This window comes from Ciona intestinalis, chromosome 14, assembly GCF_000224145.3.
Source record: "Ciona intestinalis chromosome 14, KH, whole genome shotgun sequence".
Lineage (NCBI taxonomy): Eukaryota > Metazoa > Chordata > Ascidiacea > Phlebobranchia > Cionidae > Ciona > Ciona intestinalis.
In genome coordinates, this window is record NC_020179.2 from 4066490 (window position 1) to 4084144 (window position 17655).

Here is a 17655-nt window from a genome sequence, read left to right on the forward strand (position 1 = left end):
TTCCATGTTCCGCATGAACGAGTTTACCAAAGTATGATAAATAAAAGTTGGGACCACTTTTGCCACGAAGCGTCAACCAAAGTATATTTTATAGTTAGTTTGTCCCAGATTAATCAAAGTTAGTCTTTTTAAAGCTAAACATTGGCTTTATTTTTCTGGTAATTTCAAAAATACTTTTTAACGCTACAATCTGTCAACCTTTAGTTTTTCTCTTAATGTATTTTTTAACTCAAAATCTCAATTTTCAAAAAAAAAACAGGAAACGACAACTGAACGTTTTTTTTTTATTAAATCTACAAAAGTTGCAAAAAACAAAACAAAGTGCTTTCACGAGGAAATGAACTTAAACTCGGTTTTACAGACAAGAAAGGGAAAGTTCCAAAGATATGAATTTAGAAGGCAATGTGTTAACGTGATATCTAATCCGGTAGTTGTTCATAACCGTTGCGTTTAAATCTGCAAACATTTGCACAAATTAATGCAAAAATGTCACTGTATGATGTATGTTAGTTCTTGCATGTTTGATCAATGTTAGTTGAAAGCCAATCCACTGTATTTCATTTTCACAAACCAAATTGCAAGTTTCATTCCCATGCAAAAAGGCAACAAAAAAGATCAAATCAATACAGACACTGACAAGCCCACTTTAACTTTAAATAAATTTCACTAAATCCTTGTCTGGCAGGCATGCAACATAATTAGGTTGGGGTCTGAGTTACCAGTTACCATATATTTAACTTATTGAGTGATTTTTTTTTCTGTCTGACATTTTATACAACCCACTGGGTTGAAACGAGTGCTAAATGTAGTACCCAATGACCCCCAATAATGGCAGTACCGAGCTTTGAACCGGGTATGTTCTGACAAATTCTCAAACCACTGTGGCACATGTTAGAATACCTTGCTTTCCACCTGTTAGACTAAAACTGAACAAAAGACTAGGATTTTATACCAAAACATTGTAATAATGTATGGTTGCATATGGTATATGAAGTGCACTGATGGTATGCTACTGTACCAGAAGCATAGGGATATAAAATAGTCAATACAAAGTTTACTATTGAATAAAAATTGCGGTGGTCTCGAAAGTGTCTTATTAAAATAATCACATAACTGTTTGATTGTTGCACTGCACAACATGCTAGATTGTTGCACTGCACAACATGCTAGATTGTTGCACTGCACAACATGCTATCAATGCAAAATCATTGTCAGAACAGTGCAGGAACAGCAGGAGTTTGGTCCATAGTATAACTATACTGAGGTTTTGAAGAATAGGCATAATGTCAACAGGATTTTATGCTCTATTCTATTCTGGGTGTGGTCCTCCAGCATGGCCTGCTATGGAACCTAATATTTAGGCTGACTTAGCCCATCATCCGAATGGATTTTCTGTTAGTTTTAAATCAGATTGAGTGTGCAAGTTCACTGCATTAATTCAAGACCATATTTCAAGCCATGTAGGTGATTGTGGGTTAGACACAAGACGACAAATACACACGACGTGCCTTACACATAGTCTTAATCTATATCTGCAAGCAGGAGGGACAACTGTTGTTCTTTATCATGTTCATTGTGTGAGGATAAAGATTTCTTGCTGGCTGTGAGGCTTCCTTGTTCTTCATTCATTGAAAGTGAATGGATCGACTCAAGAACTTTGTTTTTGATGGAATTTGCTTTGTTGACAATGGAACTAGCCCTGGATTGTGGTTTAATTGCTCCTTCTACACCAGATATAGCTTGGATCTCAGAATCATAGAGGACATCGGTGTCATTAATATACTTGGGACTCCCAAACCTTGTTAAAGAGGGCTTTTTGTACCTGGTCAGTAAAATAGTGTTAGTTTATCTATTGTACATATTGTCAACTTTAAAACACACTTGAAAGGTGGAACCTTTTATTAAAGAAGAGTTATATATTGGGCAATAAGGCTAAAGATATATTTCACATGAGATTGTTAATCTGTGAGAGTATTTTACAAGAAAATATGATTATACCAAACAAAGATGTAAAGTGGATTTTAAACTACCGGACACCATATTTGTTGTCTCGCAAAGTTTAAAAATATCATGGGAAAAAATGTATTTCGGATTTCTCGAATCATTTATAAATTAGTAATTCTGCGGTTAAGCAAGTGATGCTCGTATGTCACAACCTGTTGATATGTATTGTAACTCAAGATGTCTGTTACAAGATTAATAAACAGTTTCACACAAGAGTGTTGAATATAGACTTCATGTCTACTTTGGAATAAAACGGTAATTTCATTCCAAGAATTCATTAAATCAGGATTTGGAAAAGCCAAAAAGATCTATACTGCATTATGACTGGTAGCAAAAGTAACAAAATAAAAGTGTCTACGTATACACCAACTACTTTAACCATCTAACCCAATTTAAAACTATCCCTCCACCATGTTTGTCTGTTCTACTGTATTACCGTGGTGTATTAACCACTTTCATGGGTTATGACATCATCAATAGACTCTGTGACATCATCAATAAATGGGATTGTAACATCATCAAGAAAAGGGAGGCTGTTTGCTTTATATAAAGCAACAGCAGCAAGGTTTAATACGCTGCTGCTAGGTGGCAGCAGAGCACCAATGCTGCTGCGTTCTGATTTGTTGAATTTTCTAGTCATGTGATTACGTCGTGATTTAATGCTGTGTCTTGCTCTGCCGGTGACGGGGCAAAATATAATTAGCTGAGTCATAATGAAACTTGTGGGGAAAAGGATTGGTTTTATGTATTAGGAATGGGCATACTAGGAGCATGTTTTATTAACATGCATAGGAGAAAGTCTGGGTGTTTAATCAGTAAGGTCCCACAGTGATGCTCTGCTTGCCAGAGGAACTGAGATTTTAGCCAATATCGAAAAATACATAGGAAAAAATGGTAACGGTTAAATAAGCATATTTTTTAAACATATGATATATATTTTACTATATTGAAACTAACAGAGTTTAACATATAGCTTTTGTATTTTGCATAATAAGTAAAATTTTAATATAACTGTTATATTCGGACATTGTCAATATAGCGTCACGTTTTTATAATAACATAGGCCTACTAGTTCCTTGGCTTAAATATTTATATACTCTTTGATAAATTAGTTTATGTTTTAAGTATAAAACTGTAAATATATAATAGTTCTCTATTCTGTATATTTATTTACACATACTTATGTTAACTTACGTTTTTAGGAACAGCGATGACATAACGACGGACACCGAACTTAACGCCATCGCTGCGGAACCCATCCATGGCTCAAGCACGACACCTAGTGTGTAAAACGCACCAGCAGCGAGAGGAATCCCGATGAGGTTGTAAACGCAAGCGAACACAAAGTTGTAACGAATTCGTCGAATCACGTGCTGGGATAAATCTATTGCGGCTACAACGTCCATTAAGTCACTCTGGTTGGATAGAAGCAGGATGTGTCAGAATATTAAAGTCAACTTTTTTGAGTGATGGGAATTTAGATCTTTTATTCAATTCTATTCTGTATGGATGAGGTCTTTAAGAATTTGGGACTCGGGCCAGATTTGGCCCATTACCCCATCATGTTTTACTCTAAAACCCTCAGGATGCTACCATCTCCATCTACTAAGACATTTTATTGATAATATACAATGGATGTACAACCACAAAATCCTCACTCTAAACTTTTAATTGTCTAAACCAGACTTTATAATACTACTGATCCTATATACAACTTTCACATTGATGTTACGAATATAACTGTACAATCTAGACCAGAGTGAGGTAGTATAAAAACGTTCAACAATACATACTTTATAAGCAACTTTCATCTTAAACCATAATTGTATACCAACCTTGATCAAAACAACATCTGCGGCTTCCACAGCGACGTCCGTCCCGGTGCCGATGGCTACCCCAACATCGGCTTGTGCCAACGCAGGAGAGTCGTTGACACCGTCACCCACCATTGCCACCTTGTGACCAGATTCCTGCAGTTGACGAACTTTGTCGACTTTGTGCGAAGGAAGGACTTCAGCGTAGACGTTTTTGATGCCGGCCTGTGTGTGGTGTTGTAATGTTAGTCTATTTTACATAAGTGGTGTAACATATGCTCACTGTCGAGTTATAACATGGGTGTTTTCTTATACACCAGAAACACATGATGTATTCATACACCTCATGCTTGCTGTCAAAGTATAACAACAACTCAAGCAAAACTTTACTTGTGTACTGCAACAACAACCATAATACCTGTCTTGCGATTGCCTTTGCTGTCTTCTTATTATCCCCAGTAAGTAATATAACATCGATCCCCATATGTTGTAAGGTATACACAGCCAGTGCTGCCTCGGATTTTACAGTGTCAGCAATCGCAATCATTCCTTCCAACTTTTCATTGACAGCGGTCAACACTGCTGTATAACCACATTCCTCTTGCTCTGTGGAAAATATTTATCATTTAAATATTGCTGTGGAAATGTATGTTCTATTAAGAGAAGTATGTTTTACTTTAATGTATGTATTGTTGTTTATGTGTAAGACTGCAAGGTCAGTGCGCTACTACTACTACAGGTCCTAGATGTAGGTCTACTACACCAACACCCAGGGTGCTACCATCTAGTCCCCACTGAAGCAGTTTATAGACACTCAATAATGGGAATTTGGTTGGAATAATTAGACACGCATTCTTGTTAAACAAATCTAATGCATTGGTTGTAACATGAATAGAAGTTGTCTATTTATTGGTTGTAATGTTTACTGGTTACTCCAGTGTAAAACAATCCACCCATATGTGGCTCCCATGACTACAAGTGCTTTTTGAAATACTACTATACAATACTACATTGTATTTTCCTAACACCTTTACACTATAGCTATCTACAGTTTACTAAGTAAATACAAGTGCAGCCACAATTAACAATAACTTCCCAACCTGCCATTGCATCATCCACTTGATCAGGAACAAGGATTCCATTTCTTCTCATCCAATCTCGATTCCCGATTAATACATCATAAGTTGCTTTGTTTTGAGACAATGATGATTGTTCTGTCGGAGTGAGTTGATATTTGGATTCAATCTGTGTATTAATATGTAAAGAACATTATGCCAGGATGCTAAGAATAATACAAGACAGCAGACCCAGTGGTATTTCCACATATAAGTTAGTAGCACTTTGTCATGGTGTTGCATGCCACTTAGCCAAATGTGTCTACTTTGCATGCAGCGTCACTTTCACTAATTAATGGAAATTATGATTCTTGTGTATTGTAGCATTGACACCAGAGTATTCCAATTAAATCAAGATAACCCAAGTGCAGCATAACCAACTGTTAAAAACATTCAAGTCTTTATACTCACAGTTTCAAGGCTATACATGTTGTTACTGTTAAGCAACACAGCTTCAACTCCACTGACTTTACATTGAATACCACATCCAGGAACTCCTTTGAAACTGCTGGCGTTTCCTAGTCTGTCAATTCTCAGAACCTGAAGTAAATAACAAATATTATGATGCTTTGCGAAGTATGATGAAAAGCAGTGACCATTTAGGAAAAAGTTTAATATAAGCAGTATATAATAAATGCAAGTATGATAGCAGTATTGAGAAGCTGTAGCACAACACAGCAAGTGAGGTGCATTCATGGTTATATAGAAATCGTCTTGGTGTTAAGATAATGACCAATTCTGGCCTGAATTCCAGGTCTTTTTTTTGTTAGACCAAATCTTGCACAAAACAATGGGTCTTCTAAGAACAAGGACCTCACCATACAGAACAGAACTAATGTGAGCCCGTAAACAACATCGCGCTCACCTCTTTTGCTCGTTTCACAACAGCAGCACCTAGTGGGTGCTCGCTTGCATTTTCAGCCGTACCGACGATAGCCATGAGGTATCTCAGCGACATCCCTGTACCTCCTTCATCAGGAGTGCATAATCGCTCAAGCACGACACGGGGCTCACCGTGGGTGATGGTCCCGGTCTTATCAAAGACAACTGTCTTCACCTGGAACATACTTTGGTTATATAACATATAATTTTAAGGAAGTAGCAGGCTTCAATATCTGGTGAGGTTCATGCAATGGAACTTTGGGCATTGAGATAAAGTCAAACTACAGGACATCACCCATGTACAATAGAATAACACACAACAGCTGTAGACCCCTGTATTTTTATATCTGTAATTATTTATATTCACCACTTTGCAAAAATTAGCCCCTAAAAGAAACTAGGCCATGAGCTATATTTTCTATAGAGTAGCTTCATATCCCATACTTACTGTTTAGTTATAACGTTCTCATGCCCTTAACCCACCTTATGGGATGTTTCCAATGGCTCCCCTCCTTTGATAAGAATCCCAATCTGTGCCCCAACCCCTGTCCCCACCATGACTGCTGTCGGGGTTGCCAGACCTAAGGCGCAGGGGCAAGCAATTGCAAGAACTGTTATTGCTGTTTGAAACGCAAACCGGAAAGTCATTTCATGAGAAGAGAGGTATCTGTGATGTCATACAGAGATTATTAGAAAACAAAGAAAAAAAAAAAGAAGGGTAAGAAATCTTAGAAATTGTAAATAACTTATATCCCAGGGAGTTGGCAAAGAGCAAGAATCCTTAGTGATCACTGAGCTTGGGCAAGGGCGTTTTATGTTTAATTTTATAAAAAGTCCACTCACTCGTGTTTCTTTGCGAATTCACTCAACACACTTGGATTAGTGTAACCAACAATGACCCAAGCCACCCATGTAACAATGGATATTATGATGACACCAGGGACAAACTTGCCAGCAATCTTATCAGCAACCTGTTGAACAAAGGGTAATCTTATGTACATGGGATAACATTATATGGTTTAGCACCCTAGTTTTGAACCGAAAACAGCTTTTATCCCTATTTGTTTAGTGCCATACTTATACAAACAAGCCAAGCACAAAGTATACTGCATTCACCACATTAATCAATGAGGTTCTCCATGTTTGGCAACCATGAGTGTAACTGTATTTTAACAATGTCACCCCAGATTTTTACCCTGCTGTTAGGTGTCTTTTTTTCAGATTTTACCCTGCTGTTAGGTGTCTGTACAAACAAGCCAAGCACAAATTATTGCATTCACCACATTAATCAATGAGGTTCCCTATGTTTGGCAACCATGAGTGTAACTGTATTTTAACAATATCTATCCAGATTTTTACCCTGCTGTTAGGTGTTTATACAAACAAGCAGAGCCAAAAATTATTGCATTCACCACATTAATCAATGAGGTTCCCTATGTTTGACAACTATGAGTGTATCTGTATTTTAACAAGATCACCCCAGATTTTACCCTGCTGTTACTGTTAGGTGTCTGTACAAACAAGCAGAGCCAAAGTATATTGCATTCACCACATTAATCAATGAGGTTCCCTATGTTTGACAACTATGAGTGTATCTGTATTTTAACAAGATCACCCCAGATTTTACCCTGCTGTTACTGTTAGGTGTCTGTACAAACAAGCAGAGCCAAAGTATATTGCATTCACCACATTAATCAATGAGGTTCCCATGTTTGGCAACTATGAGTGTATCTGTATTTTAACAAGATCACCCCAGATTTTTTTCTGAAAACAAAAACATGTCGCCTATGCTGCCGATCAATGCTAATTAAATAAGAGCATCTGTTGTATGCGTGTGTTGGTCACAATATGTTGTGTCATTGGTGTATAAACAAGTAATCACTTGTGTGTAATATAATAACAGAATTTAGTTATGTGTTAACTTGCTATAGTATAATTTTGTATGTAGAATGGGCAGCTTAACAGTGTATAAACTACACAATATGATATGCACTATCTAATATACAGAACTCAGTACAAAAATACATAAAAAGCAAAATTGTCTGTTTAAATCATGAGTTATCAAACAGCCAGCACATAGGATTATACATGTATAATTGCAAAAATATCATATGTTAAATCTAGGGGTGGTCTGCCCCCAGTCACCCCAGGTTCGGTGCCTACACACCAAACACATACCTGTTGAATTGGAGCTTTTGATGTCTGAGCTTCCTCCACCAGTCGTACAATCTGTGAAAGTGCGGAGTCTGCGCCAACATGAGTGGCTTGCATAAGTAGGGACCCGTTTAGGTTGATGGATCCTCCAATGACTGATGACCCTGGTTTCTTTGTGACCGGCATTGACTCCCCTGGTAGAAAAACATTATAAATTATCTTTTCTTATTGGATATGTAATGTAAAACATAACATAAACCAAAGGTGCCGAACCTGGGATAGCAGGATGGGCGGGCCTACAATGGATTTTTTGTACTGTATTATTTAATCAGTAATCATTGCAGCCAATAAGTTAGCTTTGTTTCACAGGAATACATGTCAAATTATCCCTGTTCACCCTGCATTTTATATTGTTTGGTGTCTATACCATGAAGTAAACAGCATCAGCTGCACAGGATTTTTATCAGTGCATTTATTGAAGAACCCTATGCTGTAAGCAGTAAAACATATACAGTAGGGTGGGGGAAGATAGGACACCTTTAGTACATAATATCCAGATATTCTGATTGTGTTTTAAACAATTAACAACGGTCTATGAGAGTCATGAGGACATAGTTTCATATTTCTCTGAATGTTCTTTGTTTACTACTAAATGGGACGAGAACATAGAGGTAAAAAGTGTCCCATCTTCCCCCCATTCTACTGTATATAATACACCCACAACATCCATCATAACTATTAAATGAACCTGTAATAACCGATTCATCCGCCATGGATGTTCCTTCCACCACTTTCCCATCTGTTGGTATCTTAGTACCTGGTGGCACTCGTAAGTAATCACCACGCTGCACCAAATCGACAGATATGCTTTCCTCTTTTATGACCGTGGTTTTATCATCTCCAAACACAACAAGGATAGCTTCGGTGGCTTGTAGCTGCATTAACTTGGCTAGAGCTTCAGATGTTTTACCCTGTAGAAAGTAGAAGTTATAACTTGTTCTGTTATATTCGATGGTCCTTGTAGACTGGGGATTTAAGCTAGAGTTGACCCATCACACCAACACTCCTGGGAGAGATAACAATAACTTATTTTATTAGCATTGTCTGCTATGAGAACCAAAATTTAGTCAGTTACTTAAATTCATCAATACATGGTTTGGGCAATCTGCCATACCTGGTTTACAAACCAAAACCCATAGTGCCTTTGCTGGTGTGGGACTCACCCATATATAACACAAAACTATTTTACAGCATTTAAACAAGTCATGCCTTACCTTAGCAATATGTTCAAGCCACCTTCCAAGTGCAATGAACACAAATAACATGGGTGGGGTTTCAAAGAAGGTTTTTGGAGATCCTTTGGCTTGTTGTATCATTGATATGATGAGTAGAATGACAGAATATGCGTAACATATCACTGTTGTCATTACGATAAGGACGTCCATGTTTGCCATTCTGTGTTTAACTGCCGCCCATGCTTGTATGTAAAAGTAACGCCCGCCGTACACCTGAGGATAAAGTGGCAATTATACATCTGCAGTAATATATAGTAGGTTGGGGGAAGATGGGACACCTTTTCAATCTATTTTCTCCTCCAATTTGGTGGTAAACAAACATTCAACGATTTTTTTATAAAGTTTTATCCTCACGGCTTCCATGGATCGTTGTCAATTGTTTACAAAATGATCAGGATATTTGGATATTATGTGCTAAAGGTGTTCCATCTTCCCCCACCCTACAATATTATACTAATTGTTCAATTACAGCTTTGGTTCACACAAAACAATAAAGCGGTGCTACCAATTCAAATCCATTGTATTTTGACACTTGTCAAACTAGCTGTCAGAATCAATGAAGTGTCGGCCAAATACAACTTAATTTATATAAACACATGCGTAAAGTGGTGCAACCAAAGGTTGCTGTCAAAAAATGTTTCCCGATATATTGCTAGTTTAAATTAAACAGTAGACACCATTTTACACCTTATACTACTTTGTATGTAGTAAACACCACAATACCATGTTGCATACAGCACAATATTTTGTATGTTGTACTGTACTACTATGTACAAACAGACACAGTGACGCAGCCAGAAAAAAAATAAGGGGAGGGGGGTATTAATGAAAAAATTTTCCAAAACAATTTGTTTTTAATTTTTTTTTTTAATTATTTTTTAATTTTTTTGGGGGTTTATAAGAGGGGGTCGCGACCCGCTAACCCCCTGGCTGCGCCACTGTGTACACATTACACAGCACAATAAACTTACTTGCACGGGCGTGCATAGCAGAAACATGAGCAGGTTCTGTAGACTGAGTCCTGGTACGATCATGTACGGATTATTATGAGCTCCTGATGCCATGTAATATATCATGATAATCATCACTGGTACACCGAATATTAATGCAGTTAGAAACGAGCGTCTCCATTGTTGTATCGCCACCCGATGGTCAAGTGCTCCAACTCGGTTGTCGCAGCTACGAGGGGAAGCCCCAAACCCAGCACTCTATAATTAAATAATTTTTATGGTGAAATTGTATGATTTGTAATATAGAATTATATGACTTCTAAAAGTGTGTGATTTCCATGTGAGAATTATATGATGTTTATATCCAACAACAAAAACTTCCATGTGAGAATTATATGATGTTTATATCCAACAACAAAACAGAGTAAGAGTAGCTGAACTTGAAGCTACAAGTTTATAAACATTACCAAATCTTTGTCTTGGGATTTAGTGGAGAGTTTGCACATTATCTCATTAGTATAAACATGACAAAAGAGATTGGTTAAATCATCAAACTTGGCCGTGATTTTATTATTATTCATAAAGGGTTTACAGAAAATCAGAACCTGGCTGTGCCACTGGTTGTCATGCATAGCAAATAGAGTGATCATGCATTAGACTTGGACCTATGTATTGACATTTATAATTAAGCATATGTACTTGATACGGCATGATGTATGAGAACAATTATTAACAATAAGATGCTGCGTACGTGACTTGTGTTACTTGGAACAAAATACAATAAACTCAGGAAGGAATTAAGTAATAGAGGCTTCCTAATTACTAGAAATGGATTCATAATATTCCCTTTATCACTGTTGTATCCTAACATAGAGAGTTATCTCTTGTGTTTTGGACCTTCTCTTATAGACCACAAACAAATACAGTTAGTTTGCTTTTCGTGTTCAAACAAGTTTATTGCAGGGTCCAACAATGTGACTATGAGTCACTGTTATAAATAAATAACAGACTTTCTACTGTACAGAGCCATTTTTACAACAAACTGAGCATTAAGTTAAAAACTGCATGTAGGGTAATGGGCCAAATCTAGCATAAGTCCCAGGACCTCACTCACATAGTAGTAAGTATATGGGAGTATATGGGACCTTTTAGAAGTTAATAGAATTATATTTTGTCCTAATTAAAAGAAATGCCTGATAACATGTTTACTGTAAAATGATGGAGTATTTCTCCCACACATATTGTGAAATATGTAGTCATGGAAAAACTCCAACAACATTTTAGCACATACTGCAGCTCATACACTACATACCAAAACAGCCTGCAGCACATTTTAATGAGAATAATATTTATTGTGGCAAACCAGCTACCAATGATCATATCATTTGTGTAAATTTGTGTATGTTAAAATTGGCTTATTTGTATTTACATCAACTTGGGCTTAAACCCACAATCTCAAGTTCACCAATATAAACCTTAACTTCGAAAGTTTTAATTAAATACAACATAATATGAGAAAGTAATTGCACTGTAGGTTTAGCATTAGCAGTCACGCTTTAGTTTTATGTGATATTTTATTAAAGCAGTATAATCCAGCAGTATTGGGTTTTCGACTAAGTTTTAAATATTTTGGTTTTCGCTACTTTATTCGAAGAAGTAATGTATTTTTATCCCCATATATTGTACTATGTATGTAATATGTAAACCATGTAAATGTAAATAAATACCTCAATGCTCGCTATGATGTCTCGAACACCAAGGATTTCTGGATCGTACTTGACAACGGCACTTGACGTGGCAAGAGCCACAGAAGCGTATGTGACACCCGCAACCTCCTGGAGTCGCGACTCTATGGCATGTACGCACGACGAGCATGTCATACCAGTAACCTATTATGACGTAACAGGAAGTGTGATGTAATAATTAAACATTACCAACTATGACACAACAATGTAACAAAACCCGTGGGATCAAAAAGGATTTTTTATTTTATGAATTTTAAAGTAGGTTAAACATGTAGTATGAAGAGATTAACATCTATAAATAAACTTTAATCACTCTATGTCATGCAAGCTATTTTAACATTGGTAATTTCCGTGTTATGTATTTATAAATGTAAGTGAGTAGTTTCTATCTAAAGTTAAATCATGTGATACACTGCATAGCTTATAACAAAGAAATAAATTTAATTTTTGATCAAAACTGATCATCTGCCACATAAATATCTAAGTTAGTTTTGTATGTAATTTTTTTAATTGTTATCTTTAAACACTGATGTTTTAACCTTCCATTCATGACCACAACTACAAAATACCTTAAGATCACAGTTTACATCCATACACAATATGCATTGCAGTAACAGCTTACACAAATGGGTTGTTGAATAATTCCTTCCCAACTTACATTTAGTTCAACTTGTCCTCCCTTCCCAGTTCCTTCTAACACTGCAGCTCCAAACCCAAGGTCTTCAATAAGTTGAGCAATCGTATCTGGTTCGATCAAACTTGGCCGATATTTAACTTCAGCTCGACCCGACATTAATCCAACAAGGATGGAGACAATTCCTTCCTCCCTACCTGTGTTGTAAGGTGGGAGATGGTAAATGCTAATCTTAAATGGCTGCATAACATGAATGGTGAATAAATGAATGTAACCTTTATCCCCGCATGCCTAGAAAACGAAAGTCGTTATTACACGGGTTTAACACCTCATATCAGCTTACGAGTTGTATGTTACTTTGTGGGTGATTTTATTTTTGTATTTTTTTATGTATGGCTGATAATTTGGACAACCCATTAGTGACTGGGTTGGAGCAATTGCCGTTAAGTGTTTTGCCCAAGGACACATACGCCCACAATGATAGCATCAACGATTCTTGAGTCCATTACCTCTGGGTTAGACTTAAAAGGTATATAATCAAATATTTATGACAGATGCAGTCGAAGTTATTCATCCTTTTTTATTGTTAACATTGTAACTAGGGTTGCAGGCCTTCAATGAAGGTTTCTACACTGTATTAATCGGAAAACATTTTTACAATAAAAAATGTCTAATTAATTTGATCGTCTAACTATCCCTGCCTCCCCAACAAGTTTGACGCCTATGATACCAAGTCCCACACAAGAACTCACCTATATTTCTCTCAATATTGTTAACACATGAAGCACACGTCATCCCGGTAATATTAATGAAACATCTTTCCACATCTGTTTCCATGGAAACGCTCATTTCTAGCATTTTACTCGATTCAACAATCTTCCGGGAATTCTGCTTCTCAACTTTTTTGCGCTTACTGACAGCTTTTTTAACGGTTCCCCTCCCCGCAGAGCTCCTGGTTTTATTTGAAGGTGTGGAGCCAATAGAGTGATTTGTGGATCTAACAGATAACACTGCAGCGGCTTCTGATATCTTTGAGGAGTTATCAGAACCATTTGGAGGTGGAGGTAACTTGATTAACGCATCTCCATTTACAGCAGTCGCTGTTTCAGGCGTAAACGAACGTCCGTTTGGTAGCGTGGCTTTGAAACTCAGGTCCTTAATCTTTTCTGCCAATTTTTCTTCTTTAATTTTGTCACTGTCGTATGAAATTGTTGCCATTTTGTCATCCAGCGATACTTTAACTTTTGCCACGCCTTTCATTGTCTTCATATTCTCTTCAATCTTTCTCACACATGACTTGCAGTGCATTCCTTCCACCCCAATATTCACTACTGTGTATTCCACATCTCCATTCACTGAATCACGATTCCCCAACATAGCTTGTCCCTTAACATCAAAGTTATCAGACAAAGTAATAAGATCATCATTACGTGGCTTCTCCACCACCCCATACTTCAACGCAGCATCAAAACCCATGTCTTCAATAGCATCAATAACAAGCTCCAAACCAATAAGTTCAGGATTGTAATCCAAAGTTGCTTCTTTGTTTTCCAATGAAACCTAATTGTTAGAAAACAAGGGTTACTTTATACTTACATAATGACTATAAACAAGACTTGTGGTAAAATAAAAAAAGATATTAAATGTATAGTAAAGTATACCAGCACACTAAGGATATAGACCAGAGTTAACATTATAACATATTGTGTTACGTGTATACAAAACTATAGTTAAGCTGGTGTATATTACTAATAGATGCTGCACACTAAAGTAGATTTAGTTCTAAAGGTGTTACTACTCTATATGAGTGAGGACGCAAGGTACCAGGGTACTGCATATCAAATGACTTGCAATATATATTGGAGTGCCCATTACCTATAAAATGTCTGGCTTAATATAAACTAATCTTAGAAAACAGTCTAAGACAATTCCCACCTTAATAGACTCCACACCAGTGTATGACCCAATCTGCTGTTGTATTGTTTGCACACAAGAGTTGCAAGTCATTCCTTCAATTGATATCTTGTCCGTCTTGGTTCGTTTCCTCACCCCATCTTCACTGACAGAGGCCTCAAACCCCATGTCTTCAATGGTGGACACAATAAGAGAAGGATTCAATATATTTGGCTTGTAGTTAACCACTCCTTGCTTGTTTTGTAACGAAATCTGTAAATTTAGAATAAACATATGAAGTACAATGAATAAATTTACAACATTATAAACATTGTTTTCTAAACAAAAATCTATATACTGCCTAGCAAATGAGATATATATGTATGTTTATAGCCTATAGGTTAAACCAAATTTAAATAAGTTACGAAAGACTGTTTATAATTTGTATTTACTTATTCCTATTCAAAATCCTGCCACACCTTTATCAATATTATATCACACAGATAATGAGATCACTAAGGCCCTGTGTCAAACTTTAAAAACAGCACTAAATATACAGACATTTTAACAGACTAACTTATACAACTAACACAATTTACAAGCACATCAGACATGTATTAACACCAGCCACACAGCACCAAGCTGTTATAATAAACCACAGCAATAAAGTGATTAATTAGTCAAGCACGTTCTTTCAACATTAAAGTTTAATAAATGGAGCAGGACGTGATCTTAGTCACAAGAATTAGTTAGTGGGACGAAATGCAGTATTTAGAAACTAAAATCAAGAGCTTTTACAGGCTTAGCAGGATAAGCAAAAGCTTGAGCGGGAAATAATTTTCCGTTTGAAACAGAATTAACAGAATAAATAATTTGCAAAGGAAATAGGAAACAGGTTACAAATGATTGTGAACTTGTAGCTTCCTTGAAACGTTGTATCTGACTACACAACATATGTTAACACAGAATTAACACTTTATTTAGAAATAGAATAGCAGTACAGTATTACTAATAATACAGGATTAAGGAATATTTGAAGTCATTACCACAACCGAACTAAGCTCCACAAAGCAACAACTTCTGTAAACTTAATATTCTGGATATAAATTAAACCAGGAACACAATGCCAAGTTTCCTAGCCTGCTTTAAAGTAGGAGATCATCAGATCATATAGAACATAAAGTTGTGAATCAAGCCAAGATTAGCCTTATATTAACCTCACCTGTGTGGTAATGATTCCTTTAAGTCCACTGAGTGTTGATTGTATTGTGTTTACACAAGCATCACATGTCATACCATCAATGTTTAACACTACAGTATCTAAGTATGGAGGTACAAGTTACCGGGGTACCAGGTTTAAAGCCAGCATCATGTACTAACTTTGCGTTTGCATACATATATATATATTATGACTGTATTAAACAAGTTAGGTATGAACACCAGGAACTAATATTTAAGCCTGAATATAGTTTTAAATACAAGTTACTGGGTTACCAGGTTGAAAGCCGGCATTATGTATTAACTTTGCTTTCAATATATGACTGTATTAAACAGGATTGGTAGAATATCATGTAATATTGAATCCTGGATATAGTTTAAATACAAGTTACTGGGATACAGGGTTCAAATCCATTACATGGTAGATATGTTGAACTTGGTAGCTAAGTTTCAAATATTCAACAAAATGAAGTAAAGGCTTAATATGGGATTTATATTAAAACTTATCAGTAATTTTATTCATAGGTGCCATATTCAAAATTTGTAAATCTTCATAGTTGTGGCTTATGGGAAAAAAACTGTAGAGTTAACAACAGCTGATACTTCTATGATAACTGACCATCAATTACTCACCAGTGTTCCCAGTTTCTACTTCTGCATCAAATCCAAGGTCTTCAATTAATTCAACCACGTCTTTATTGGTCAACACTTGTGGGTCGAATGAAACTTTTGCGTTCATGTTTTCAAGCGAGACCTACCACGGACAACAGCATTGTTAGTGTCACGCTTAAGTTCAAATGAAAAGAAATCAAATTATTTTTAACTCAAATGTTAATCAGGTTACACACTACAAGTTAATTGAATAATTTGATTTTTAACAAATAAGATTTAAAAAAATGGAACAAATAAGATTTAAAAAAATGGCTAATTGGTTTATTTGTTTTAGTATTTAGTTTGGTTAAAGGTTAGAACTCAATTTGTGTACTGATTACAGAATTATATAAAATATAAATTCAATACTAGACCATAGACCGATCAGTTCCTCAAGCTTTTTATGGTGGCTCAAACTTAAATTTTAATTTAATAACAAAGCTTAGATGACAAAAATTGAGGCTGCACGAAACGTAATCAACAAAACTAAAATGCGGGATTTTTCACTCTTATATCTGTTTTCCTGTTCAATCGCGTATTTTTGTTAGTTTAACTTACAGGCTGGAATATTACTATTGTAATCAAACCAACAAATAAAATGTACTATGTTATTTAAAATCATACTATCAGTAAATATCTAGGTAGAAGTGTACAACCCCCTAAGAATGTGATACAGAAACTAAAACAATAAAAAATAGGCTATTATATAATATGTCATATGTTAGAAGTTGGGTTAGCGAATATTATGTGCCGTACCTGGACATATCTTCAATAAAACCAATATCTTATATATTAAAAACAAACTTACTTTAATTTTATGAATTCCATTTTCTTTCCCAACCTCACTTTCAATTGTTTTCACACATGAGTTGCAAGTCATTCCCGTGATAGAAATCATGATTTCTTTTGTATCACAAGCCATGATTGAGCGTGAAAAAGCTTCACAAATCTTCTGTATACTTGTGTACTTAATATAACTTTATATATTCTCGGTTTTTCTGTAAATTAGGTCAAAACTTTAAAGAATGGATAAACGAGTGTAATGTTTAAAACACAGATTTATTAACAAAAAAAAACACAACAAAACGTTATAAAGTTTAGTCTGCTTAGAACCTCACAAAAACGCTTTTTATATCAGACTCCATAAATATTAAATTAATGTCTTTTTCTTTACTATCAGTGAAAAATGTACACCTAATAGATAACTGAATATTTTTAATTATAAATACACAAATTATAATGTAACTTATGTAAAAATCTTTCTATATTAAGTTTTCCAATATTTTACTATGCAAATAAT

The 17655-nt window shown here is 35.8% G+C and overlaps 1 protein-coding gene across 1 annotated transcript; it reads right to left on the reverse strand.

Annotated features, from left to right (window-relative positions):
* Positions 1-944: 944 nt before the first annotated feature.
* On the reverse strand, positions 945-17376 carry LOC100177496 (copper-transporting ATPase 2). The gene is made up of 20 exons (XM_009862567.3): positions 17164-17376; positions 16338-16458; positions 15709-15806; positions 14529-14759; positions 13346-14153; positions 12618-12790; positions 11942-12103; positions 10236-10472; positions 9244-9477; positions 8718-8940; positions 7994-8163; positions 6659-6786; positions 6299-6482; positions 5799-5990; positions 5345-5473; positions 4919-5063; positions 4237-4424; positions 3840-4043; positions 3199-3419; positions 945-1822 (listed from the first exon to the last, which is right to left on the reverse strand). The coding sequence occupies exons 1-20, from the start codon at positions 17275-17277 to the stop codon at positions 1522-1524; spliced, it is 4263 nt and encodes a 1420-aa protein (XP_009860869.1). The 5' UTR covers positions 17278-17376; the 3' UTR covers positions 945-1521.
* Positions 17377-17655: the final 279 nt, after the last annotated feature.

Excerpts from the sequence above, each read along its gene's own strand:
- LOC100177496 (XM_009862567.3), bottom strand. The coding sequence starts at position 17,277 with ATGGCTTGTGATACAAAAGAAATCATGATTTCTATCACGGGAATGACT. Across the intron at positions 15,807-16,337 it reads AGTAGAAACTGGGAACACTG|ATACTGTAGTGTTAAACATT; the intron begins GTGAGTAATTGA and ends CTCCATACTTAG. Across the intron at positions 12,104-12,617 it reads GAGGACAAGTTGAACTAAAT|GTTACTGGTATGACATGCTC; the intron begins GTAAGTTGGGAA and ends ACGTCATAATAG.